Raw genomic sequence first — 27,425 nt, forward strand, 5'->3', positions numbered from 1 at the left:
CACAGCCACTGGCTGGAACTGCAGGCAAGGCCTGGAAGTGTCCTGGCACATATCTGTATTCCTAGCCCAAGTGACTTCTTCATTCCTAGGTCTCTGAGGCCTTGAGCAGAGGTCTTCACGTTCCTTTCCTGGGGCCTTACAGGAGGAAGGAAGGGAAGCTTTCCCCCCGATTCAGGATCCAGTATTTTCCCACTCCTAGCTGCTCGTCCTTCCATGACCCTAGAGTCCATAAAGCTGCCAGAGCTGGGTCTCCCTCAACAATGTGACAACCTCATGTCTTTGTAACCCACCTGAGCTTGCACCTGGTGACCACTGGTCCACTGGAGAGAATGCAGATGGAAAAACAGAGGATGGAAGCTCCAGTTTTAGCTTCTTGGTTATAGCAGCACAGTAAGTGATACAAGTCTTACCTCTTTCATTGCCAGCTTGTTGCTTTAGGGGCTCCTCTGACACTTGAAAGTTCCGCTCTCTCAGTTCAACTGAACTCCTGAGACTACTTTTTCCATTCCTAAAACACCAATAATCGCAGTCTGAAGACCAGTGACCACACTGAGCAAGTATGGCTAATGCTTGAGAAAAAATGATTTTTAGCACATTTGCTCTAAAACATTTTATTAGTAAGTTTTATATAAAACAGAAGATACATACGTGTCACACTGTATAAATGCATGGGAAGCCTGTATATAGTTGTAGTTTCTAGTTTCTCTACCAAAGTAACCAGCCATGATGGAATTAAGAGTAAGTATATTCAGTTTTTGCTACAAAGTACAAAAAGCAGTGTAAAATTAAGTGCCAAGAAAGCTTATAATAATAAAATAGACTTTAAAAATTACAAATAAAAATCTGTACATCAAGGATATTTTTCAGGCCTTTCTGTGCGTGTAGCTCGATGTAGAGAGAAGAGGCACTATTGAGAGAGGACACAGCCCATCAGGTGTTACAGGTCTGGCCCATTTCTGCTTGCAGGACCATCTCCTCTTTTCTCAAGGGGAAAGTGTCGATCAGGTTGAAGAGGGCCACAGGCGTCACCAGGGAGACGTAGCGCTCCTTGTCCACGCCATGCTTATCCAGTACCACAATGCTGAAGGAATAGAGTGGAATTCGCAGCAACAGCCTAAGACAAAGAGAAGACTAGGTCAGAATTGTCTTCGCAAGGACTGGTGAACCAACTAGAGTCCTAGAGTGAACCTGTGTGCACAGAAAGGCTTAATGTCACTAAGGACTCAATTATCCTTTAGACCTTTTCCTGTCAAAGTGTGGTACATCGCATGGGAACTTCTTAACAATGGAGAATCCCAGGCACCACCCCCCTCCACCCGCCACCAAACCTACTGAATTAGAAGCTGCATTCACTCGACCAGTTGAGTAGGACAGCTTTAGACTGTAATGGCAGGAAGACTTTAGACCTGCAATGGTGCTATGTACCAACAGTTGCTCCAAGGCATGTTCAACAATGCTAACAATTTTTTGTATTATATTGGAGTCAACCCCTAATTGCAGATGAGGTTTGCACAACCACAGATGCACTGGAGCCCCTGGTTATCAGCAGGGGTTATTTTGGCCCCCAGGGGACATTTGGTTCTGTATGAACAGTTTTGGTGTTCACCATGTGTGATGGGTGCGACGGGCCTCTAATGGTAGGAAGCCAGGGCTGCTGCCTGCCATCCTACAATGCACAGAGCAGCCCGCTGTCCATAGTGCCGTGATTGAACAATCCTGGCCTGGTGGTGGTATAGTTGCCAAGTCTAGGTGAAGCTAATTGAAATTATGTTCCAAACATTCCAGCTGTGGCGCATCTAGCTCACAACTGCATAAGAGGGGACAGAACTTGCTCTTCACCCTAGTTTTATTCCCTTGGTTGATTATGTTTTGTTTTGTTTTTTAATATATCAAGTAATTTCAAAAAGCATTTGAAGTGGTTGCAAGGGCCTGTTTTTTCTGTTCTATCCCATTAGAATTTCAAATGTATAAAATAATGTATTTCATTAGAAACCTGTTTAGATGAAAAAAAGCCAGGGAAAGCAAACAGATGAGTTTGGGGTGGGGGGAGGAGCCCACTCAGCAACACAACAAAATCTGGAGAAGAGACTGTCTCACACACAATCTCAAGCTAGAGTACATACTGCCATCTGGATTTAAAGTGACTATTTTTTCCTCACACAAATAGATTAAGGGAAAAAATCATTATTCAAAATCCGAGCTGACTATACTTTATTCTGCTTTTTTTTTTTTTTGGCTGAGCATACAGGATCTCTGTTCATCAACCAGGGACCGAACCTGTGCTCCCTGCAGTGGAAGTACAGAGTCCTAACCACTGGGCCACCAGGGAAGTCCCTCTTCTGGCTTTTAGCAGTTGGAGAGATGAGAATAATTTCTGTTTTATCCCAGTGGGAAACTAAATTGTTCATCCACTTGTGTGTTGCTTAGTCATGTTCAACTCTTTGTGGCCCCATGGACTGTGGCCTGCCAGGCTCCTCTGTCCACTTCTCGTGAGTAGAAATAAAAGACAGCATTACCATATCTCCCATGGTTTCTCGTGGTAGTAAGAGGGGAACTTGGGAGTAGACCTCAAGAAGTGCATTAATGAGTTTTGGAACATTTAAATCTTGAGCATGAAAGTGATGTTAGAATGGAGAACTAAACTTCTCTGCATCTTTAAAAAGAAGACTAATTAGCGGTTTCCCAGGTGGTGCCAGTGGTAAAGAACACACCTGCCAATGCAGGAGACATAAGAAACACAGGGTTCGATCCCTGGGTCGGTAAGATCCCCTGGAGGTGGAAATAGCAACCCACTCCAGTATTCTTGCCTGGACAATTCAATGGACAGAGGAGGCTGGGGGGCTACAGTCCATAGGGTCTCAAAGAGTTGGACACAAGTGACGCACACCTACCTGTCTTTATCTCCCCATACATGCACATAGGTAGATAGGTACACACAGCAGCTAAACTGCTAACAGTAAAGGGAGATTTTAATAGAACAGGATAGGAAACAAGAGAGAAGTGCAATTGGAAGGAAAAAGGAACTAGGCAATGTTGTGGTGGCTGGAGCCGATGGGAAAGGGTGACCAATATAGAATTGGAGCATTTGCTGCTACAGTACTTAAGTTAGGACAGAAATCCCCCATGGTGCCACCATCTGCTGCTACCACACACGTTCCTCCTGTGGGCCTTGTGCCTTGATTGACACAGAATATTAAGAGGGAAAATTGCCATGAGAAGAGAGGAGTTGTCAGATCAGCAGGCTACCAACAGGTATAGAAATGCATCCCACCATGGCTAAGAAACCACAGAAATTTTGGAGTAAGACATCCTACAGGATGAAGGATGGTACCAGCAATATTTCAGAGTTACTCAAATCTCGGGTTGATATGAATTTCAGAGCAAGTTCTAGACACTAGGCAAAACACTAAGGGAGGTTTCAGTTCAAAATCCTAGTGTAGGAAGAGTCTGAACTTACCTCTTCCCATTGACACACCAAATCTACATACGGAGCAATTTCCCCAGAAAAAAAACTAAAAACTAGGAGAGTGACTTTTGCATATCAGGAAAATGAGAAGGAAATCACACCAAAGTAGGCATAAAAGGCTGAGAGACAATCTGGCCAAAACCCCAGCAGTATCTCCAGTCACAGTCCCCACCCATGTGTGGGGACCAGCAGTCAGGAGGGCACTCATAACCTGGAGTTTCTCCCTGAGGAGTAGACAGTTCCTCTCCCACAGCAGGCTCTCCAGCATTTAAGACCTGTCGCAGAGAGATAACCCCCAAATCTCTCTCCAAACCAGTGGGGCTCATACCCACGAGAGCTGCTGGGCTGTCACAAACTCAGAAACAGTTCTTGAAGGGAAGACTAATGCACCCCAAGACACAGTGTAGAAGCATCCATTTAAAAGTACCCAGACTTTATGTGAATAGGCTCATTTGATAATCTTAAGTAAGCAGACTGAGGGGCCAGGGGTATGTTGCTGCTGCTGCTGCTAAGTTGCGTCAGTCGTGTCTGACTGCGATCCCATAGACGGCAGCCCACCAGGCTCCACCATCCCTGGGATTCTCCAGGCAAGAACACCGGAGTGGGTTGCCATTTCCTTCTCCAAGGGGTATGTTGGTGTGAGCAATTTTCAAACTCCCTCTACCAGGTGAAAGCCAGCAGAAACCATCTCTTACCTCTTTTTCTGGCTGACTGCCACCTCCATGGTCCACCTAGGGTAGACATTTTCCTGTGTTCTTTCTGCCTACTAAAGCCAGCAGGTACCTTCCACCACCCCTCCACCCCCGTGGCTCTGGTGGCCAACAGGGCCTTTTGCTTGCAGTCCCTCAGGGCTATATCTGCATACTTTAAAAGCTGCTGCCTGCAGGTCTGCCTGCCAATTAGCCTGAATCTAGGTGCTCACTGATCCTCTCTGCTGGAGCATTAACAGGTCTTGGCACACCCTCAAACACTGGGAACTACTGAAATTAAAATAAGCTCCTTGGACAATCACAAAGGTTTGCAAGAGAAACCAGGGTTCATCTCCTACCTGGGGCCAGTCCTTCAAGACTAGAAGTGCCCACTGCAGCTAATGCACAGAAACCAACAGAGAGCCAACTAAAATGAAGAAACAAAGGAATATATGTTCTTCTATATAAAAACAGAGAAACATATAGGATAGATAGATAACCAACACGGACCTACTGTATAGCACAGAAATCTCTACTCAATATTCTGTGATAACCTGTATGAGAAAATATTCCTTGAATAAATATATATTTATATTTTTATATGTATGTGTAAGTGAATCACTTTTCTATACACCTGAAACATACATTGTAAATCAACTATATTCTACTAAAATTAAAATATAAAACAGACAATTGTCAAAAAAACTTAGGCTAAATAAAAACTTAGGTTGAAATGGAAGCCAGAAAAAATTAAGAAGGTCAAGGTGGTAACATCATACCTTTACACCAAAAACAAGACCCTTTTCAGTGTGGAGACCTGTGTGGTTGCATAGGTCACACACCCATGAAACTGGCTCTGTGTCTCTAAGTCCACCGAATCTTTACTAACCATGAAAACATACTAACCCAACCTTGTGTTCCAGGACAGGACAGTCCAAGAATAGGTAATTACAATTCCTAATGCAAGGAGATTTCTATTACCCAACCTTATCCTGCCCTCTATACTGTCAGCCATCATTCAAAGCAGCTTCTTTAGTTTTATACCTCTGTTTCTCAGAGCAAGGATGAAAGAAGGAGCTTAATGTTTGGGAAGTCCTAGGTGGTATAGTGGTTAGGAGTTTGGTTCCCAATGCAGGGGTCATGGGTTTGATTCCAGGAGAGAGGAGGGAATTTATACATTTGTATGGGGTTTTCCAGGCAGGAGTACTGGAGTGGGCTGCCATTGCCTTCTCCAAATGTATATAACCAGCATAGCAACACTTAAATATATGCATATATATATATATATATATATATATATATATATACACACACACACAGCAAATATTAACAGACGTAAAAGGAGAAATACAAGGACAATGATAGTAGGGGGCATTGATATGCAGCTTACAACAATGGACAGATATCCAGATGGAAGCTCAGTAATAGAACAGCCTTAAACACACTAAACTGTGGATTTCATAAAGAAATACACAACATCCCATCCAAAGCAAGAGAATATCTATTCTTCGTGTGCATATGGAACATTCTACAGGATAGATCCTTAATCAAGACGATTTAAATCATAGACAGCATCTCTTTTGATCATAATGTATCAAACTTAGAAATCAAATATAAGAAGAAAACTGGAAACATTTACGAATAATGTGGTAATTAAACAGTGTGTTAGTGGACAAGTGACTCAAATAGAAATAAAATATATTTAGTCAAATGAAAATGGAAATAAAACATCCTAAAACTTATGAAATGCATCAAAAGCAGTTCTGAGAGAGAAGTTCAGGCAATAATAAGGATCAGAGAAGAAATAAATGGAGAGACAAAAAAGACAAAAGACAAAACCACTGCAACAAGAGGTGGGTCTTTCCAAAGGTAAAATTCATAAAACTTTAGGTAGACTCACCAGGACAGTTTGGATTCAAACATAAATCAGAAATAAAGAGACTCACAACTGATATCACAGATATGTAAAGAACAAGAGACTACTGTGAAAATTTACATGCCAAGAAATTTGACAGCCTAGAAGTAGTGGATAAATTCCTAAAAAAATACAACCCTTCAAGACTGAATTATGAACAAATAGAAACTCTTTAACAAATTACTATTAAGAAGATTGACTCACTAATCAAAAACCTCCCAACAAATAAAAGTCCAGGACCAGATGGTTACACAACTGAATTCTACCTTAATTCAAAGAAGAATTAATACTAAATCTTCTCAAACTCTTCCAAAAACTAGGAGAGGAGGTTCCATTTTAAAACTCAGTTTACAAGGCCACCATTTGCTGGTAACCCAAACCAGACAAGGACACCAGAAAATTACATGCCAACATCCCTGGTGAATGCAAATGCAAATATCCTCAACATTTTTAAAACAATTCAACATATTTATACATTTCCAAGATGCAAAGATGATTCAACATCTACCAATCATGTTATGCCATATTAATAAAATGAATGATAAAAATCATATAATCCCAATAGTTTCAGACAAAGCATTTGACAAAACTCACCATCCATTTATGATAAACACTTTCTCAACAATGTGGGTATAGTGGGAACAAACCTTGACATTATAAAGCCCATATATAAACAAGGCCACAGCTAAGTTTATACTCGATGGTAAAAAACTAAAAGCTTTTCGTCTAAGATCAGAAACAAGACAAGGATGCCCATTCTTGCCACTTGGATTCAACATGCTATTGTTAGTCCTAGCCAGACTTGGTACACAACAAAAAAGAGAAAAAAGACATCCAAATTGGAAAATAAAACTGTCATTATTTCTGGATTTCATGATGTTATATATAGAAAACCCTAAAGACTCCAACAAAATACTGTTAGATTAATAAACCAAATTCAGTAAAACTTCTGAATACAAAATGGATATACAAAAATCTTGGGCATTTCTATACACTAATAAGCAAATCTTAAAGTCTTTCCAACAGTAGTAGATATAATGGTTATCTGATATAATTTGCCCATTCTCATCCAGTTTAGATCACTGATTCTTAAAAAGTTGATGCACAGTCTTGCCACCTCCTGTTTGACCACGTTAAATTTACGATGATTCGTGGAACTAACATTGCAGGTTCCTATGCAATATGGTTCTTTACTGCATCCGACTTTACTTTCAGTACCAGACACATCCACAACTGGGCATCATTTCCGCTCTGGCTCAGCCTTTTCATTTCTTCTAGAGCTATTTCTCTGCTTTTCTCCAGTAGTATATTGTGCAAAAATCAAGACAGGGAGCTGACTGTGGCTCAGATTATGAGTTGCTTATTGCAAAATATAGACTTAACTTGAAGAAAGAAAGGAAAACCACTAGGCCATTCAGATGTGACCTAAATTAAATCTCTTACAATTATACAGTGGAAGTGACAGATTCAAGGGATTAGATCTGGTAGACAGAGTGCCTGAAGAACTGCAAACGGATGTTCATAACATTGTATAGGAGGCGGTGACCAAAACTATCCTCGAGTAAAGATATGCAACAAGACAAAATGGTCTCATGAGGAGGCCTTAAAAATAGCTTTGAAAGAAAGACAAGCGAAAGGCAAAGGAGAAAACGAAAGATATACCCATCTGAAAGCAGAGTTCCAAATAATAGCTAGGAGAGATTTAAAAAAAAAAGCCTTCTTAAACTAACACTGCAAAGAAATAGAGGAAAAGAATAGAGCGGCAAAGACTAGAGATCTCTTCAAAAAAATGAGAGAGAGCAGGGGAACATTTCATACAAAGATGGGCACAGTAAAGGACAGAAATGGTATGGACATTAGAGAAGCAGAAAACATTAAGAAGACAGGGCAAGAATATTCAGAAGAACTGTACAAAATAAGGTCTTAATGACCTCGATAACCACATAGGTGTGATCCCTCACCTAGAGCCAGACATCCTGGAGTGTGAAGTCCAGTGGGCCATTGGAATCATTACTATGAATAAAGCTAGTGGATGTGATAGAATTCCAGTTGTGCTATTTCAAATTCTAAAAAGATGATGCTGTGAAAGTGCTGCAGTCAATATGCCAGCAAATTTGGAAAACTCAGCAGTGGTCACAGGACTGCAAAAGGTCAGTTTTCATTCTAATCCAAAAAATGGGCAAAGAATGTTCAAACTACTGTCCAACTGCACTCGTTTCACATACTAGCAAGATAATACTCAAAATCCTTCAAGCTGGGCTTCCACAGTATGTGAACCATGAACTTACAGACGTAGAAGGTTTGTTTAGAAAACAAAGAGGACCAGATATCAAATTTCCAACATCCCTTGGATCATACAAAAACCCAGGGAATTCAAGAAAAACATCTACTTTTGCTTCATTGACTATCCTAAGCCTTTGACTGTGTGGATCACAACAAACTGGGGAAAATTCTCAGAGAGATGGGAATACCAGATCATCATACCTGCCTCCTGAGAAACCTGTATGCAGGTCAAGAAACAACCGTTAGAACTGGACATGGAACAATGGACTGGTTCAAAATTGGGAAGGGAATACTTCAAGGCTATATATTGTCATCTTGTTTATTTAACTTCTATGCAGAGTACATCATGCGAAATGCTGGGCTAGATGAAGCTCAAGCTGGTATCAAGATTGCCAGGAGAAAGATTAATAACCTCAGGTAACACCAACCTAATGGCAGAAAGTGAAGAGGAACTAAAGAGACTGGCTGATGGTAAAAGAGGAGATTGAAAAACCTGGGTTAAGATCCAACATTGAAAAAACTAAGATCCTGGCATCTGGTCCCATCACTTCATGGCAAATAGATACAGAAAAGGTGGAAACAGTGACAGACTTTCTTTTCTTTTTTTTTTTTTTAGACTTTATTTTCTTGAGCTCCAAAATAACTGTGTATGGTGACTGCAGCCTCAAAAATCAGATACACTTGCTCCTTGGGGAAAAAAGAGCTATGACAAACTGAGACATATTAAAAAGCAGAGACATCATTTTGCCAACAAAGGTTCATTTAGTAAAAACTATCACTTTTCCAGTAATCATGTGTGGATATGAGAGTTGGACCATAAAGAAGGTTAATTGAAGAATTGATGCTTTGGAAGTGTGGTGGTGAAGACTCTTGAGAGTCCTTGGACAGCAAAGAAATCAAACCAGTCAATCCTAAAGTAAATCAACCCTGAATATTTATTGGAAGGACTGATGCTGAAGCTGAAGCTCTAATACTTTGGCCACCGGATGGAAAGAATCACGTCTTTGGAAAAGACCTTGAAGCTGGGAAAGATTGAGGGAAGGAGGAGAATGAGGCGACAGATGATGAGATGGTTAGATGGCATCACTGACTCAGTGGATGTGAGCTTGAGCAAACTCTGGGAAAGAGTGAAAGACAGAGAAGCCTGGTGTGCTGCAGTCAATGGGGGTCACAACGATTTGGACAAGAGTGAGGGAATGAAGAACAACAAGAATAATAAAGTACCAGAAATAGAAAAATCACTTTCCTAGTTGTATGAAAATCAATAAATACCTAGAGTAAACTTTACCAAGAATTCGAAGGACTCATACATTGAAACAATACACATTCCATTTCAAAGCTATGAAGCCTTTGGTAAAAGCACAAGGAGTGGTTCACTCACTGTGACCCCAGACCAGCAGCATTAGCAACATCTGGAAACTTCCTAGAAATGCAAGTTCTCAGGCCCTACCATAGACCTAGCCCATCAAAAACTCTGGGGCAGGGGCCCCATACTGTTTTAACAGCTCTCCTGGAGATTCTGAGATAGGGCAAAGCTTGAGAACCACTGTATAATTCCTTTATGCTGCTTATTTACTTTTTACACCATTATCATTAGCCTACAGAGGTCTACAGTAGCCCCAACAGATACAACCTGAATCAGATGTTTTCTTAAATCAGATTTTTCTATCCAACTTTAAACAATTTGAAATCACATCAAGATTTTATAAAGATTCTCTCTATATACCTGCAATCCAGAAAAAACCCTTTAGGAAATTCTACAACAGGTTTTTATTTTATTTTTTAACTTTACAATATTGTATTGGTTTTGCCATATATCAACATGAATCCGCCACAGGTATACACGTGTTCCCCATCCTGAACCCTCTTCCCTCCCCGTACCATTACTCTGGGTCATCCCAGTGCACCAGCCCCAAGCATCCAGTATCGTGCATCGAACCTGGACTGGTGACTCGTTTCATATATGATATTATACATGTTTCAATGCCATTCTCCCAAATCATCCCACCCTCTCCCTCTCCCACAGAGTCCAAAAGACTGTTCTATACATCAGTGTCTCTTTTGCTGTCTCGTATACAGGGTTATTGTTACCATCTTTCTATGCATATAGAAAGATGGAATTTAGAATTTAGAAAGATGGTTACAACAGGTTTTAAAAAAAAATCATTGACACAGTTCTAAATGAGCAATAGCTTCATGAAACCTACTGGGAAAATTTTTAATAAAATGTTTCAGATGTCACCAATCTTCTCAGGTTTTCTTATCTTTAAATTGGACTGTTGGTAATTATAAATATATTCTTAAAGGGTACTGTCACCCCGGCAAATAGTAAAGCTGATTCCATTTAGAGTCATTTACTTACTTAGCACCAACATGGCACCAGGCACTGTGCTAGGTACTAGATGCTAATGCAGCAGGACAAATAATGAATAAATAAAAGGTTATGAGTGTTCCCAGGCTTCTCCTCCAACTAAAGAGAATTCAGGCCTATTTATTTTTCTATATCCCTGGCCTTCTGAGTTTTTTATCCTGGTGTGGATGGTGCAGACACTCTGCCAAAGTGTGGTGGGTCAAAAGGCAGATGGAGTGCCACAGAGCGACTGAGCCTGTGTGTCACAACTACTGAGCCCGTGGCTCTAGAGCTCAGGAACCTCAACTACTGAACCTGTGTTCTGCAGCTACTGAAGCCTGCCAACCGTAGACTGTGTGCTCCAAAACAAAAGAAGCCACTGGAATGATAACCTTGTGCACCACAACTAGAGAGCATCCCCTACTCACTGCAAGTAGAGAACACCCCCACAGCAATGAAGCACCAGTGTAATAAAAGATTTAAAAATTTTTTAAAACTAAAACTGAGCAATAGCAACAATGGATCCAGCAATCCCAGTCCTGGGCATACATCTGCAGAAATCCATAATTCAAAAAGATATATGCATGCCAATGTTCATAGTAGCACTATTTATAATAGCCAGGACATGAAAGTAACCACATCTCCATTGACAGAGGAATACATAAAGATGTGTGTATATGCATACAAACACACGTGCCATATAAAAATATCCAGCCATAAAAAAAGGAATGAAATAATGTCACTGGTAACGACATGGATGGACCAAAATATTGTCATAGTAAATCAAGCAAGTCGGACAAAGACAAATATATCACTGACGTGTAGAATCTAAATTTTAAAAAATGATACAAATGAAGTTATTTACGCATAGAAACAGACTTACAGATATGGAAAACAAACATGGTCACCAAAGGGGAAACATGGAGGGGGGAAGCATAAATCAAGAGCTTTGGATTTATATATATAAACTACTATATATTCAATTGATAAGCAAGAAGAACCTATGTATAGCACAGGGAAATCTATTCAATATTCTGTGATAACCTATATGAAAAAACCATCTAAAAAAGAATGAATACATGTATAACTGAATCACCTTGCTGTATACCTGAAACTAACAAAACACTGTGAAGCAACTCTGCTACAATAAAACAAAAAAGAAATCATTCATGTACATGTTCACATCAGCACTATTTACAACAGCCAAGACATGGAATTTAGCTAAGTGTTCATTGACAAATTAATGCATAAAGAAGATGTAGAATATATACACGATGGAAAATTACTTAACTATTAAAAAATGCCATTTGCAACATGAATGGAATTAGAAATAATCATATCAAGTGAAGAAAGACAAAGAATATCCTGTGACATCACTTATATGTGGAATCTAAAAGAAATGATTTAAATGAACTTGTTTTGTTTTTGAAGTCCCATTTAATATCTTTTAATCCTGTGTATCCCTTATCCGCTGGATCATGGAAAAAGCAAGAGAGTTCCAGAAAAACATCTATTTCTGCTTTACTGACTATGCCAAAGCCTTTGACTGTGTGGATCACAATAAACTGTGGAAAATTCTGAAAGAGATGGGAATACCAGACCACCTGATCTGCCTCTTGAGAAATTTGTATGCAAGTCAGGAAGCAACAGTTAGAACTGGACATGGAACAACAGACTGGTTCCAAATAGGAAAAGGAGTACGTCAAGGCTGTATATCGTCACCCTGTTTATTTAACTTATATGCAGAGTATATCATGAGAAACGCTGGACTGGAAGAAACACAAGCTGGAATCAAGATTGCCGGGAGAAATATCAATAACCTCAGATATGCAGATGACACCACCCTTATGGCAGAAAGTGAAGAAGAACTAAAAAGCCTCTTGATGAAAGTGAAAGTGGAGAGTGAAAAAGTTGGCTTAAAACTCAACAATCAGAAAACGAAGATCATGGCATCCGGTCCCATCACTTCATGGGAAATAGATGGGGAAACAGTGGAAACAGTGGCAGACTTTATTTTTGGGGGCTCCAAAATCACTGCAGATGGTGACTGCAGCCATGAAATTAAAAGACGCTTACTCCTTGGAAGAAAAGGTATGACCAACCTAGATAGCATATTCAAAAGCAGAGACATTACTTTGCCAACAAAGGTCTGTCTAGTCAAGGCTATGGTTTTTCCAGTGGTCATGTATGGATGTGAGAGTTGGACTGTGAAGAAAGCTGAGTGCGGAAGAATTGATGCTTCTGAACTGTGGTATTGGAGAAGACTCTTGAGAGTCCCTTGGACTGCAAGGAGATCCAACCAGTCCATTCTAAAAGAGATCAGCCCTGGGTATTCTTTGGAAGGAATGATGCTAAAGCTGAAACTCCAGTACTTTGGCCACCTCATACGAAGAGTTGACTCATGGAAAAAGACCCTGATGCTGGGAGGGATTGAGGGCAGGAGGAGAAGAGGATGACAGAGGATGAGATGGCTGCATGGCATCACTGACTCGATGGACGTGAGTCTCAGTGAACTCTGGGAGTTGGTGATGGACAGGGAGGCCTGGCATGCTGCAATTCATGGGGTCGCAAAGAGTCGGACACGACTGAGCGACTGATCTGATCTGATCCCTTAATTAGTTATTATAGCTATTTTACTACTTTTGTCTTTAAACCTTTATACTAGATTTATATATCCACTGTAACTAATATATCTATATTTTAAAAGTTTTTAAAATACTATTTTAAGTATTTTAAAATGGAAGTAATTTCAATTTTCTTTGAGGTGTACGACAAAGTGAGAATTATACATAAATATGCATATTGTTTTAATTTCATGGCTGAAGTCACCATCTGCAGTGATTTTGGAGCCCAAAAAAATAAAGTCTGACACTGTTTCCACTGTTTCCCCATCTATTTCCCATGAAGTGATGGGACCAGATGCCATGATCTTCGTTTTCTGAATGTTGAGCTTTAAGCCAACTTTTTCACTCTCCTCTTTCACTTTCATCAAGAGGCTTTTTAGTTCCTCTTCACTTTCTGCCATGAAACTAAAAGACACTTACTCCTTGGGAAAAAAGTTATGACCAACCTAGATAGCATATTGAAAAGCAGAAACATTACTTTGCCAACAAAGGTCTGTCTAGTCAAGGCTATGGTTTTTCCAGTGGACTGTGAAGAAAGGTGAGCACCGAAGAATTGATGCTTTTGAACTGTGGTGTTGGAGAAGACTCTTGAGAGTCCCTTGGACTGCAAGGAGATCCAACCAGTCCATTCTGAAGGAGATCAGCCCTGGGATTTCTTTGGAAGGAATGATGCTAAAGCTGAAACTCCAGTACTTTGGCCACCTCATGCGAAGAGTTGACTCATTGGAAAAGACTCTGATGCTGGGAGGGATTGGGGGCAGGAGGAGAAGGGGACGACAGAGGATGAGATGGCTGGATGGCATCACCCACTCGATGGAAGTGAGTCTGAGTGAACTCTGGGAGTTGGTGATGGGCAGGGAGGCCTGGTGTGCTGCGATTCATGGGGTCGCAAAGAATCGGACACAACTGAGCGACTGAACTGAACTGAACTGATGCATATTGTTTATCTGATTCTTTTCCACTATAGGTTACTGAATATTATTCCCTGTGCTATACAGGAGGTCTTTCTAATGTCTCTTTTATACTAGTGTGTATATGTTAACCTGAAATTCCTAATTTTTTCCAGTCTCCCTCAATCCCCTACTATCATCTTTGGTAACCATAAGTTTGTTTTCTATGTCTATGAGTCTATTTTTGTTTTGTAAAAAGCTTTGTGGTCCTTTAGAATGTATTAAAACTTCAGTTGTTTTAAAAAAAAAAAAACATGATAAACATAAGTTATATACAAGCTTCATGTTGACCAGAAACCAGAAAACTACAGTAGATACATAAACAATAACAAGAAAGGAATCTAAGCATACCGCTGATTCTTTAAATCACACAAAGATAACAAGAGAAGATGTAACAGAGGAGCTATAAAACAGACATAAAACAATTAGGAAAATGTCAGTAACAATATACCTATCAATAATTTAAGTGGACTAAATTATCTAATCAAAAGAAAGGGTAGCTGAATGGAGAAAAAAAAAAAAAAGACCTATCTATATGCTGCCTACAAGGGACTGAATTCAGATGTGAAGGCACACAAAAGTTGAAAGTGAAGGAATGGACAAATATATTCTATGCAAGTGCAAACCAAAAGCTGGATAACTTTTCTTGTATCAGACAAAACAGACTTTAAAACAAGACTATTATCAGCTATTCTTTGGAACTCTGCATTCAGATGCTTATATCTTTCCTTTTCTCCTTTGCTTTTTGCTTCTCTTCTTTTCACACCTATTTGTAAGGCCTCCACAGACAGCCATTTTGCTTTTTTGCATTTCTTTTCCATGGGGATGGTCTTGATCCCTGTCTCCTGTACAATGTCACGAACCTCCGTCCATAGTTCATCAGGCAGTCTATCAGATCTAGTCCCTTAAATCTATTTCTCCCTTCCACTGGATAATCATAAGGGATTTGATTTAGGTCATACCTGAATGGTCTAGTGGTTTTCCCTATTTTCTTCAATTTAAGTCTGAATTTGGCAATAAGGAGCTCATGATCTGAGCCACAGTCAGCTCCTGGTCTTGTTTTTGTTGACTGTACAGAGCTTCTCCATCTTTGGCTGCAAAGAATATAATCAATCTGATTTCGGTGTTGAACATCTGGTGATGAAGAGATAAGAAAGCCTTCCTCAGTGATCAATGCAAAGAAATAGAGGAAAACAACAGAATGGGAAAGACTAGAGATCTCTTCAAGAAAATTAAAGATACCAAGGGAACATTTCATGCAAAGATGGGCTCAATAAAGGATAGAAATGGTATGGACCTAACAGAAGCAGGAGATATTAAGAAGAGATGGCAAGAATACAAGAAGAACTGTACAAAAAAGATCTTCATGACCCAGATAATCACAATGGTGTGATCACTCACCTAGAGCCAGGCATCCTGGAATGTGAAGTCAAGTGGGCCTTAGGAAGCATCACTACGAACAAAGCTAGTGGAGGTGATGGAATTCCAGTGGAGCTATTTTAAATCCTGAAACATGATGCTATGAAAGTGCTGCACTCAATATGCCAGCAAATTTGGAAAACTCAGCAGTGGCCACAGGACTGGAAAAGGTCAGTTTTCATTCTAATCCCAAAGAAAGGCAATGCCAAAGAATGCTCAAACTACTGCACACACTAGTAAAGTAACGCTCAAAATTCTCCAAGCCAGGTTTCAGCAATACCTGAACCATGAACTTCCAGATGTTCAAGCTGGTTTTAGAAAAGGCAGAGGAACCAGAGATCAAATTGCCAACATCTGCTGGATGATGGAAAAAGCAAGAGAGTTCCAGAAAAACATCTATTTCTGCTTGATTGACTATGCCAAAGCCTTTGACTGTGTGGATCACAATAAACTGTGGAAAATTCTGAAAGAGATGGGAATACCAGACCACCTGACCTGCCTCTTGAGAAATCTGTATGCAGGTCAGGAAGCAACAGTTAGAAATGGACATGGAACAACAGACTGGTTCTAAATAGGAAAAGGAGTATGTCAAGGCTGTATATTGTCACCTGCTTATTTAATTTATATGCAGAGTACATCATGAAAAACGCTGGGCTAGAAGAAGCACAAGCTGGAATCAAGATTGCCAGGAGAAATATCAAGAACCTCAGATATGCAGATGACACGACCCTTATGGCAGAAAGTAAAGAGGAACTAAAAAGCCCCTTGATGAAAGTGAAAGAGGAGAGTGAACAAATTGGCTTAAAGCTCAACATTCAGAAACCTAAGATCATGGCATCTGGTCCCATCACTTCATGGGAAATAGATGGGGAAACAGTGGAAACAGTGTCAAACTATCTGGATGGCATCACCGACACAATGATCATGACTTTGAGCCAGCAGGAGTAGCAATACTCATATAAGATAAAATAGACTTTAAAACAAAGGCTGTGAAAAGAGACAAAGAAGGACACTACATAATGATCAAAGGATCCATCCAAGAAGAAGATATAACAATCATAAATATATATATGCACCCAACATAGGAGCACCACAATATGTAAGACAAATGCTAACAAGTATGAAAGTGGAAATTAACAATAACACAATAATAATGGGAGACTTGAATACCCCACTCACACCTATGGATAGATCAACTAAACAGAAAATTAACAAGGAAACACAAACTTTAAATGATACAATAGGCCAGTTAGATCTAATTGATATCTATAGGACATTTCACACCAATACAATGAATTTCACCTTTTTCTCAAGCACAAACGGAAACTTCTCCAGGACAGATCACATCCTGGGCCATAAATCTAGCCTTGGTAAATTAAAAAAAAATTGAAATCATTCCAAGCATCTTTTCTGACCACAATGCAGTAAGATTAGATCTCAATTACAGGAGAAAAACTATTAAAAATTCCAACATATGGAGGCTGAACAACACGTTGGTGAATAACCAACAAATCACAGAAGAAATCAAAAAAAGAAATCAAAATATGCATAGAAACGAATGAAAATGAAAACACAACAACCCAAAACCTGTGGGACACTGTAAAAGCAGTGCTAAGGGGAAAGTTCATAGCAATACAGGCTTACCTCAAGAAACAAAGAGAAAAAGTCAAATAAATAACCTAACTCTATACCTAAAGCAACTAGAAAAGGAAGAAATGAAGAACCCCAGGGCTAGTAGAAGGAAAGAAATCTTAAAAACTAGGGCAGAAATTAATGCAAAAGAAACAAAAGAGACCATAGCAAAAATCAACAAAGCCAAAAGCTGGTTCTTTGAGAGGATAAATAAAATTGACAAACCATTAGCCAGACTCATCAAGAAACAAAGGGAGAAAAATTAAATCAATAAAATTAGAAATGAAAATGGAGAAATCACAACAGACAACACAGAAATACAAAGGATCATAAGAGACTACTATCAGCAATTGTATGCCAATAAAATGGACAACTTGGAAGAAACGGACAAATTCTTAGAAAAGTACAACTTTTCAAAACTGAACCAGGAAGAAATAGAAAATCTTAACAGACCCATCACAAGCATGGTAATTGAGACTGTAATCAGAAAGCTTCCAGCAAACAAAAGCCCAGGTCCAGATGGCTTCACAGCTGAATTCTACCAAAAATTTAAAGAAGAGCTAACACCTATCCTACTCAAACTCTTCCAGAAAATTGCAGAGGAAGGTAAACTTCCAAACTCATTCTATGAGGCCACCATCACCCTAATACCAAAACCTGATAAAGATGCCACAAAGAAAACTACAGGCCAATATCACTGATGAACATAGATGCAAAAATCCTTAACAAAATTCTAGCAATCAGAATCCAACAACACGTTAAAAAGATCATACATCATGACCAAGTGGGCTTTATCCCAGGGATGCAAGGCTTCTTCAATATCCGCAAATGAATCAATGTAATACATGATTAACAAATTGAAAAATAAAAGCCATATGATTATCTCAATAGATGCAGAGAAAGCCTTTGACAAAATTCAACACCCATGTATGATAAAAACCCTCCAGAATGCAGGAATAGAAGGAACATACTTCAACATAATAAAAGCTATATATGACAAACCCACAGCATACATTATCCTCAATGGTGAAAAATTGAAAGCATTTCTCCTAAAGTCAGGAACAAGACAAGGGTGCCCACTCTCACCACTACTATTCAACACAGTTTTGGAAGTTTTGGCCACAGCAATCAGAGCAGAAAAGAAATAAAACTAATCTAAATTGGAAAAGAAGAAGTAGAACTCTGTTTGCAGATGACATGATCCTCTACATAGAAAACCCTAAAGACTTCATCAGAAAATTACTAGACCTAATCAATGAATATAGTAAAGTTGCAGGATATAAAAATCAACACACAGAAATCCCTTGCATTCCTATACACTAACAATAAGAGAACAGAAAGAGAAATTATGGAAACAATTCCATTCACCATTGCAACGAAAAGAATAAAATACTCAGGAATATATCTACCTAAAAACAAAAGACCTATATATAGAAAACTATAAAACAGTGGTGAAAGAAATCAAAGAGGATGCCAATAGATGGAGAAATATCCCTTGTACATGGATCGGAAGAATCAGTATAGTGAAAATGAGTACAGTCCCCAAAGCAGTCTACAGATTCAATGCAATCCCTATGAAGCAACCAACGGTATTTTTCAGAGAGCTAGAACAAAATTTCACAATTTGTATGGAAATACAAAAAACCTCGAATAGCCAAAGCAATCTTGAGAAAGAAGAATGGAACTGGAGGAATCAACCTGCCTGACTTCAGTCTCTACTACAAAGCCACAGTCATCAAGACAGTATGGTAATGATACAAATATAGATCAATGGAACAAAATAGAAAGCCCAGAGATAAATCCACGCACCTATGGACATCTTATCTTTGACAAAGGAGGCAAGAATATACAATGGAGAAAAGACAATCTCTTTAACAAGTGGTGCTGGGAAAATTGGTCAACCACTTGTAAAAGAATGAAACTAGAACACTTTCTAACACCATACACAAAAATAAACTCAAATGGATTAAAGATCTAAATGTAAGACCAGAAACTATTAAACTCCTAGAGGAGAACATAGGCAAAACACTGACATAAATCACAGCAGGATCCTCTATGACCCACCTCCCAGAATATTGGAAATAAAAGCAAAAATAAACAAATGGGACCTAATTAAACTCAAAAGCGTCTGCACAACAAAGGAAACTATGCTGCTGCTGATGCTAAGTCGCTTCAGTTGTGTCCGACTCTGTGCGACCCCATAGACAGCAGCCCACCAGGCTCCCCCGTCCCTGGGATTCTCCAGGCAAGAACACTGGAGTGGGTTGCCATTTCCTTCTCTAATGCATGAAAGTGAAAAGTGAAAGTGAAGTCGCTCAGTTGTGTCCGACTCTTAGCGACCCCATGGACTGCAGCCTACCAGGCTCCTCCATCCATGGGATTTTCCAGGCAAGAGTACTGGAGTGGGATGCCATTTCCTTCTCCAAAAGGAAACTATAAGCAAAGTGAAAAGACAGCCTTCAGAATGGGAGAAAATAATAGCAAATGAAGCAACTGACAAAGAATTAATCTCAAAATACATACAAGCAACTCCTGCAGCTCAATTCCAGAAAAATAAATGGCCCAATCAAAAAATGGGCCAAAGAACTAAACAGACATTTCTCCAAAGAAGACATACAGATGGCTAACAAACACATGAAAAGATGCTCAACATCACTCATTATCAAAGAAATGCAAATCAAAACCACAGTGAGGTACCATTTCACACCAGTCAGAGTGGCTGCTATCCAAAAGTCTACAAGCAATAAATGCTGGAGAGGGTGTGGAGAAAAGGGAACCCTCTTACACTGTTGGTGGGAATGCAAACTCGTACAGCCACTATGGAGAACAGTGTGGAGATTCCTTAAAAAACTGGAAACAGAACTGCCATATGACCCAGCAATCCCACTGCTGGGCATACACACCAAGGAAACCAGAATTGAAAGAGACACGTGTACCCTGATGTTCATCCCAGCACTGTTTACAATAGCCAGGACATGGAAGCAACCTAGATGTCCATCAGCAGATGAATGGATAAGAAAGCTGTGGTACATATACAAAATGGAGTATTACTTAGCCATTAAAAAGAATACATTTGAATCAGTTCTAATGAGGTGGACGAAACTGGAGCCTATTATACAGAGTGAAGTAAGCCAGAAAGAAAAACACCAATACAGTATACTAATGCATATATATGGAATTTAGAAAGATGGCAACGATAACCCTGTATGCGAGACAGCAAAAGAGACATAGATGTATAGAAGTCTTTTGGACTCTGTGGGAGAGGGCGAGGGTGGGATGATTTGGGAGAATGTCATTGAAACATGTATATTACCATATGTGAAACAGATAGCAAGTCCAGGTTCGATGCATGAGACAGGGTGGTCTGGGCTGGTGCATTGGGATGACCCAGAGGGATGGGATGGGGAGGGAGGCGGGAGGGCAGTTCAGGATGGGGAACGCCAGTACACACGTGGCAGATTCATGTTGATGTATGGCAAAACCAATACAATATTGTAAAGTAATTAACCCCCAATTAAAATAAATTTATATTTAAAAAATAGATAAATAAAAATAAAAACTTTGTGGATGTGAAGTACTCAGCTCAAAGCGTCTCTGCCTCACCCTGGCTTTGATAGACAGTGGTCTCGCCCTCCCCACACCCTGGCTTTGATAGACAGTGGTCTCGCCCTCCCCACACCCTGGCTTTGATAGACAGTGGTCTCGCCCTACCAACAGATCCCACCCATGGATCACGCCCACCCACATGACCTCTTCCTTAACCAATCTCAAGCCCAGGCACTGACCCCGCCCAACGGACGCTATTACCCGTCCATCCCAGAGCCCCACCCAGCCACCTGCCATCTGGCCCGGAGCCCGCCTCCGGCCACCCACATCGTCCACCATGGGAAAGTTCCGAGGAGACGGCTGGCGCCCGCCCCCCGCCGATTCGTGCCCCGCAGATGCCTCATCCCAGCCGCCATTCCCTGGTTCGAGGAGTGTCCCGCCATGCTGCCCACATCGCCCTCACAGGTGTGTCAGAACTACCACCCCGAGTGCGAGGCCGCAATCAACAGCCACGCTGCCCTGGAGTTCCACACCTCCTTCCATTGCCTGGCCGTGGCTTCTACCTCGACCATGATTACGTGGCCTTGAAGTGTTTCTCCCGCTTTTTCCAGCTCTGCTCCCATGAGCACAGCAAGACAGCCGAGAGCCTGATGTTCCTGCAGAACCATCGTGGGGGCTACATCTGCTTCCTCAACATCAGAAAGCCTGAGACCCAACAGTGGGAGAGCGGACTCCAGGCCATGCAAAACACCCTGCACCTGGAGAAGTGCGTCAACCAGAGCCTGCTCAACCTGCACAAGCTGGCCACCGACAGCAGCGACGTCGAGCTGTACTACTTCCTGGGGACCGACTACCTGGACCAGCAGGTCAAGTTCATCAGGGAGCTGCGGGACCACCTCAGCGACCTAAGCAACATGGGGTTCCCAGAAGGTGCCCTGGCAGAGTACTTCTCTGACAAGCTCACCCTGAGTGGTGGCGACAAGAAGGACTGAGCCTGGACTGGACTTTCCCCCGAGTCCGGGGTGACTGCCCAAGGTCACCCTGCCTGCAATGCAGACTGCAGTATTGCCCTTGCATTAAAAGTTCACTTAAGTTTTCCTTCTTTCAGTGTTTCCAGTTCTTCCAATAAAGTAATTGCTTCCTGAAGAAATAAAGGTGCCTTGTTGATTCATGCATGCAAACCCTTAACCTTTCAAGTTTTAAAACAGGTATGGGATGGCCCGGGGGGAGGGTGGGGAGGGAGGAGGGTTCAGGATGGGGAACACAGGTATACCTGTGGCGGATTCATTTCGATATTTGGCAAAACTAATACAATATTGTAAAGTTTAAAAATAAAATAAAATTAAAAAAAATAAAAGAGGTATCCAGCAGTCTTTCGAGCTACCAATGCCCTGTCCACAGGCAGCTCAGGATCTCCAAAGAGGGAGCGAAGAAGGGGATCCATGGGACCCTGAACAATACAAAATGTATCTTCCCCTAATAAACAATGTGGTATATGGGGTGGGCATGGGTGAGGTGAGGCCCTGGTGAATGTGGGTGCCTGTGAATAGACGAGACATAAAAATATGGCCTGAAAATCACGATTGGGGTTGATCTCCAGAAATAGTGAAGGGAAAGGGACTGGGAAGGGAATGAAATAAAAGGGTCTTCATTTTGTTTGAAGCAGACTTCTGGGTAGCAAGATGGGGGCCTGGGAAACTGGCATAGCAGAGTCCCTCTATGGCAAGCTCACCCTGGGCTACAGTGACAATCTAAGGGTGGCAGGGCTGGCTTTCCCAGAGACACACTTCCTGTGGTCACCACTGTTGAGCATGGAATCTGCCCTTACAAAACATTCACGTGCAATTTTCTACTTGAATTGTACCACCCTGCAATAAAGTAGCATGATACCACTCAAAATTTATCTCAGTTCTATTGAGGGTGATTCTATATGGCCCTTCTAGGGTGAAAAATAGAAGCTCATGAATGAAGGTCAATTTGTGATACTGAATATAAAGTAAAATAAATCCCCCTGAATATGAAGTCAGTGGTACTGGCTGCACTGAAGTATGTAGAGGGGGAAAGGTTGAAGCTGGGAGACCAGTTCATAGGTATGACAGCTGGTCCAGGTGAAAGACAATGGTGGTTGAACTGGACTGGAGGATGAAGAAATGAAGAGATGTAGACACATTGCAGATGGATTGGGATACATCAGCAAGGTTTCTTCATGGACCAGAGATGAAGAGTGAGATATGAAGAAGAAAATCTACTTTAGCCTGGGTTGATGGTGGTACTATTTTATCAATTTGGGGTCTTTTGCCAGGGGCACAGCTGGGACGGAAGGTTGGAGAAGGCATGCCATGTAAAATCTAAGATGCATATTAGACATCCAAATGGAACTGTCATGCAGGTATCCAGAAAAATGAATCTGGGGTTCAGAGTGAATGTCAGCTTTAGAAACAGACCTATGGGAGACATCATGATCAGATGAAGTCTCTACACATATAAACCCTAATATTGCCTTTGCCTACCAAAAACACTCAAAATATGTTTCTTCTGTGCCTAGGTGTGGTTAATAAGGCAAAAGTTAAAATTTTACAGATCTTGCCTGTCTTATCAAGGACACATGGTCCTTGATAAGAGATGGTCCTCAGATTGACACATGGTCCATCTGAGTCTCCCAAAAGTTTGCAAACTGCTTTGAATATTTACAAATATTCCTCCCTGTAGCTCAGACAGTAAAGAATCTGCCCGCAATGTGGGAGACCTGGGTTCGATCCCTGGGTCAGGAAGATCCCCTGGAGAAGGGAATGGCAACCCATTCGAGTATTCTTGCCTGGAGAATCCCATGGACAGAGGAGCCTGGTGGGCTACAGTCCATGGGATCGCAGAGAGTCGGACATGACTGAGCAACTAACTCATATTTGAATATTTACAAATATATAAACAAGTCTGGCTACAAAGGAGTTAACTGTCCCATTTCACCATGACTGCACTTGAATATTTTCTTAAAATGAGGATTAACTCTCTCCAGTTAAATTTCCAGAAAATTTGCTTGTTCCTTTGTTCTTAGACAACCGGGGTCTTCTCACTCTGTTTCTTTCTCTGCTCACATTGAGGATCTCTCCTCTTTCTTTGACGGGCATTCCCTGGTGGCTCAGATGCCAAAGAATCTGCCTGCAGTGCAGGAGATGCAGGTTTAGTCCCTGGGTCAGGGAGATCCCTGGGAGAAGGGAATGTCCACCCACTCCAGTATTCTTGCCTGGAGAATTCCATGAACAGAGTAGCCTAGCAGGCTCCAGTCCATGGGGTCGCAAATGGTCGGACATGACCGAGTGACTAACACTTTCATTTTCCTCTGACAATGTCTCAGATCCTACGTATGTCAATTAACTGTTCTCCTCTAGATAGAAGCAAGCACCAGGTGAGTATCTCTTCATCTTTATAACTAGAAATTGACTTTTAGGTTGTGCTAGGGCTTCATTACTGCTCAGGCTCTTCTCTAGTTGCGGTATGTGGGTTCCTTATTGTGGTGGCTTCGCCTGTTGCACACCATGGGCACGAGGCGCTTGGACTTCAGTAGTTGTGGCACATGGGCTCAGCAGTTGTGGTTCCCCGGCTCTAGAGCGCAGGGTCAGTAGTTGTGATGCGCAGGCTAGGTGCTCTGCGAAATGTGAGATCTTCCTGGATCAGGGATCAAACCCAAGTCTCCTGTTTGGCAGAAGGATTCTTTACCTCTGAGGCACCAGGGAAGTCTGAAGATCCTTCTTACTCTCCAGTTTTAGAGAAACAGTTTGGTGTCATGGATTCTTCCCCACAGATGGCTTGGGTTCAAATGCCATTCTAGCCACTTACTAAATTGAGGGCATTGGGGAATGTGAATTACCTTCTCTGTGCCTCTGTTATCTCATATGCGAAATAGGGATCAAAAAACTATTGCTTAAAAGAGTAGACAGAGAAGGTAATGGCCCCCCACTCCAGTGGTCTTGCCTGGAAAATCCCATGGACGGAGAAGCCTAGTAGGCTGTAGTCCATGGGGTCGCTAAGAGTTGGACATGACTGAGCAACTTCACTTTCACTTTTCACTTTCATGCATTGGAGAAGGATATTGCAACTCTCTCCAGTGTTTTTGCCTGGAGAATCCCAAGGACGGGGGAGCCTGGTGGGCTGCTGTCTATGGGGTTGCACAGAGTTGGACACGACTGAAGCAACTTAGCAGCAGCAGCAAAAGAGTAGATGGCTTATTATATTGTAAATGCTTAATTTAAATTTAAACATATTTAGAATTAGTATCTTTCAATTGCCCTCAAGCAGGGCAGTATCAAATGAAACAAGTTCCCACAGGGCTAGATGACCAAGGTCAACCCAGGGCATTTGTACATGTACACTCTCCATTTTCTACCTCAGATCTTATATAATTGGGGGAGGAAAAAATAGCATATGTAGGGCACAGCTTTCTGTATCTGCCTGAATGCCCTATTCCCTTACTGGGAGAAGATCTAACAAAGTTAAACGCCCAAGTGACTTTCTCACCAGAAAAAGTAGACACTAAAGTACTCCTAGGTCAAGCCTGCCCCATCCAAGCTGTGCTATGACAATGGAGAGACAAACTTCAACCAGAAGTCCCTGAAGAAATTCTACAAAAGGTAAGAGCGGATGCTTGAGTGGAGGGGAGGCCAGGAAGAGCCAAGACTACTGACCCAGTAGGAGGAAGACTCCAGCTCGGTGCCAAGTATTGGAACTGAAAAAGCAATAGCCTTTAAAGAGGCATGTGAAGAATAAAGCCTCTGACAACCACCTTTATTAAATGCCAAGTAATCCAAACTTAGTAGTGTACTGTTAGTCAGTCCTGTCTGACTCTTTGTGACCTTGTGAACTGTAGCCCGATAGGCTGCTCTGTCCATGGGATTCTCCAGACAAGAATACTGGATTGGGTAGCCATTCCCTTCTCCAGGGGATCCTCCCGACCCAGGGATCAAACCCAGGTCTCCCACCTTGCAGGCAGGTTCTTTAGCCTCTGAATCACCAGGGAAGCCCTTTAAAGGCAACAGGCTGTCTGGAAGCAACATCCAAACGATACTTGCCCTCCAGGATCAACACCAAATAGTGCTACAAGCCAACTGGCCCTATGATCGCTCCTCCACAAAACCCATCTGGATATGGGGAATGTGCTCCCAGGATCTGTGCAGGGACTGCCCTCATGGTTGTGCCTAAGTAGCATCCATAAGATCGCCTGTAGCCTAGGATATAAATGTCCCCAGAATATTCATGTGCTTTGGATGAGCTCTTCCAGGAAGGAAAGGACAGCCACTCATTCCACTGCTAAAGATGTCCTTGATGACCCCAGAGAGCTCTCAACAATTTGTTCCACAGGCAGCATGCCCTGCAGTCCTCAAGGATGCCTCTACATTATATCAGGCTAGCCTATGCCCAGCCGATGACCAACACTGCATATTCACATGGGTTCCCATCCCTGGGTGGCCTCCACTCCAGAAGACCTCACTCGTGAGTGAGACAGACTCATCGCTGGAGATGATCCCATCCCAGGGGACATCGTCCCAGGCCAGGAGTTCACCATCGGAGACACCTATGCCTTGTCCACTGGAGATGACACCCAAGGGCCATGGCACCATGTCGGAGATGCAGCTGCTCACCCAGATGGCTTGCTCTCCAGTTCACATTGTGGAACATTGCAATGTGGACTGAGACGTTCCAGAAACAATGGACCAAGTGCACTGCCTGATGGCACCAGAGGACGAGCCGCTATTATCTGGCGGAATTTGCTGGGTGCTGGCTGGCTGACCCAACCCTAGACCAAGAGGCCCGTCAGACTGTCAGTCAGTTCTCAGGCCAAAAGGTGCACCAAAAACAGACAGCGCTGCTGCCTACAAATACTGAAGGCCGTTCATGTCCTCACCTCCTAACTCTGCTGTCTCAGCATCACAGGCTGGACTGTACTCTAAGCACCTGGGTTGTTTTGTTTTGTTTGCCTGCACTGGGTCTTAGCTGCAGTATGTGGGATCTCGTTCCCCAACCAAGGACTGAACCCAGGCCCCCTGCACTGGGAGCTTTTATCTTCAATTTGAAGTGTTGGGAATGATACAAATACTCTTAAAGAGTACTGTCACTCCTGGAAATAGTAAAGCTGATTCCCTTTGAATCACTTAGCACCAACATGACACCAGGCACTGTGCTAGGTACTAGGTAGCAAATTTGAAAAGATCTAGTTCTGACCTCACAAGTGTCACCCCTACGGAGGTACTAGATACAAATGCAGGAGGACCAAAATGAATACATAAAAGCTGATGAGTGTTCCCTGGCTTCTCCTTCAGCCAACTAAAGAGAATTCAGGCCTCTTTATCATTTTCCATCCCTGGCCTTCTGAATTTTTGATCCTGTTGTGGATGGGCCAGACTCTGCGAGGAGACAGGTATAAATCAAACGTGTGGTGGGTCAAAAAGCAGATGGAATGCCGCTGAGCAACTAAGCCCGTGTGCCACAACTATTGAACCTGTGCTCTTGAATCCAGGAGCTGCGACTACTGAAGCCCACGTATCTAGAGCCCACGCTCC

General features: G+C 41.8%; 1 protein-coding gene across 3 annotated transcripts in view; it reads right to left on the minus strand.

Moving 5' to 3' along the window:
- Window positions 1-595: 595 nt before the first annotated feature.
- Window positions 596-27,425, minus strand: part of SRPX (sushi repeat containing protein X-linked) — a 141,318-nt gene continuing 114,488 nt past the window's right edge. For all 3 annotated transcript variants that reach the window (XM_044937440.2, XM_006072318.4, XM_006072317.4), the window contains one exon: window positions 596-1,114. In XM_044937440.2, the coding sequence (XP_044793375.2) occupies window positions 1,064-1,114 (51 nt within the window). In that variant the 3' untranslated portion in view covers window positions 596-1,063. The remainder of the gene's footprint in view (window positions 1,115-27,425) is intronic.

The sequence above is a fragment of the Bubalus bubalis genome, chromosome X (assembly GCF_019923935.1).
Source record: "Bubalus bubalis isolate 160015118507 breed Murrah chromosome X, NDDB_SH_1, whole genome shotgun sequence".
NCBI lineage: Eukaryota > Metazoa > Chordata > Mammalia > Artiodactyla > Bovidae > Bubalus > Bubalus bubalis.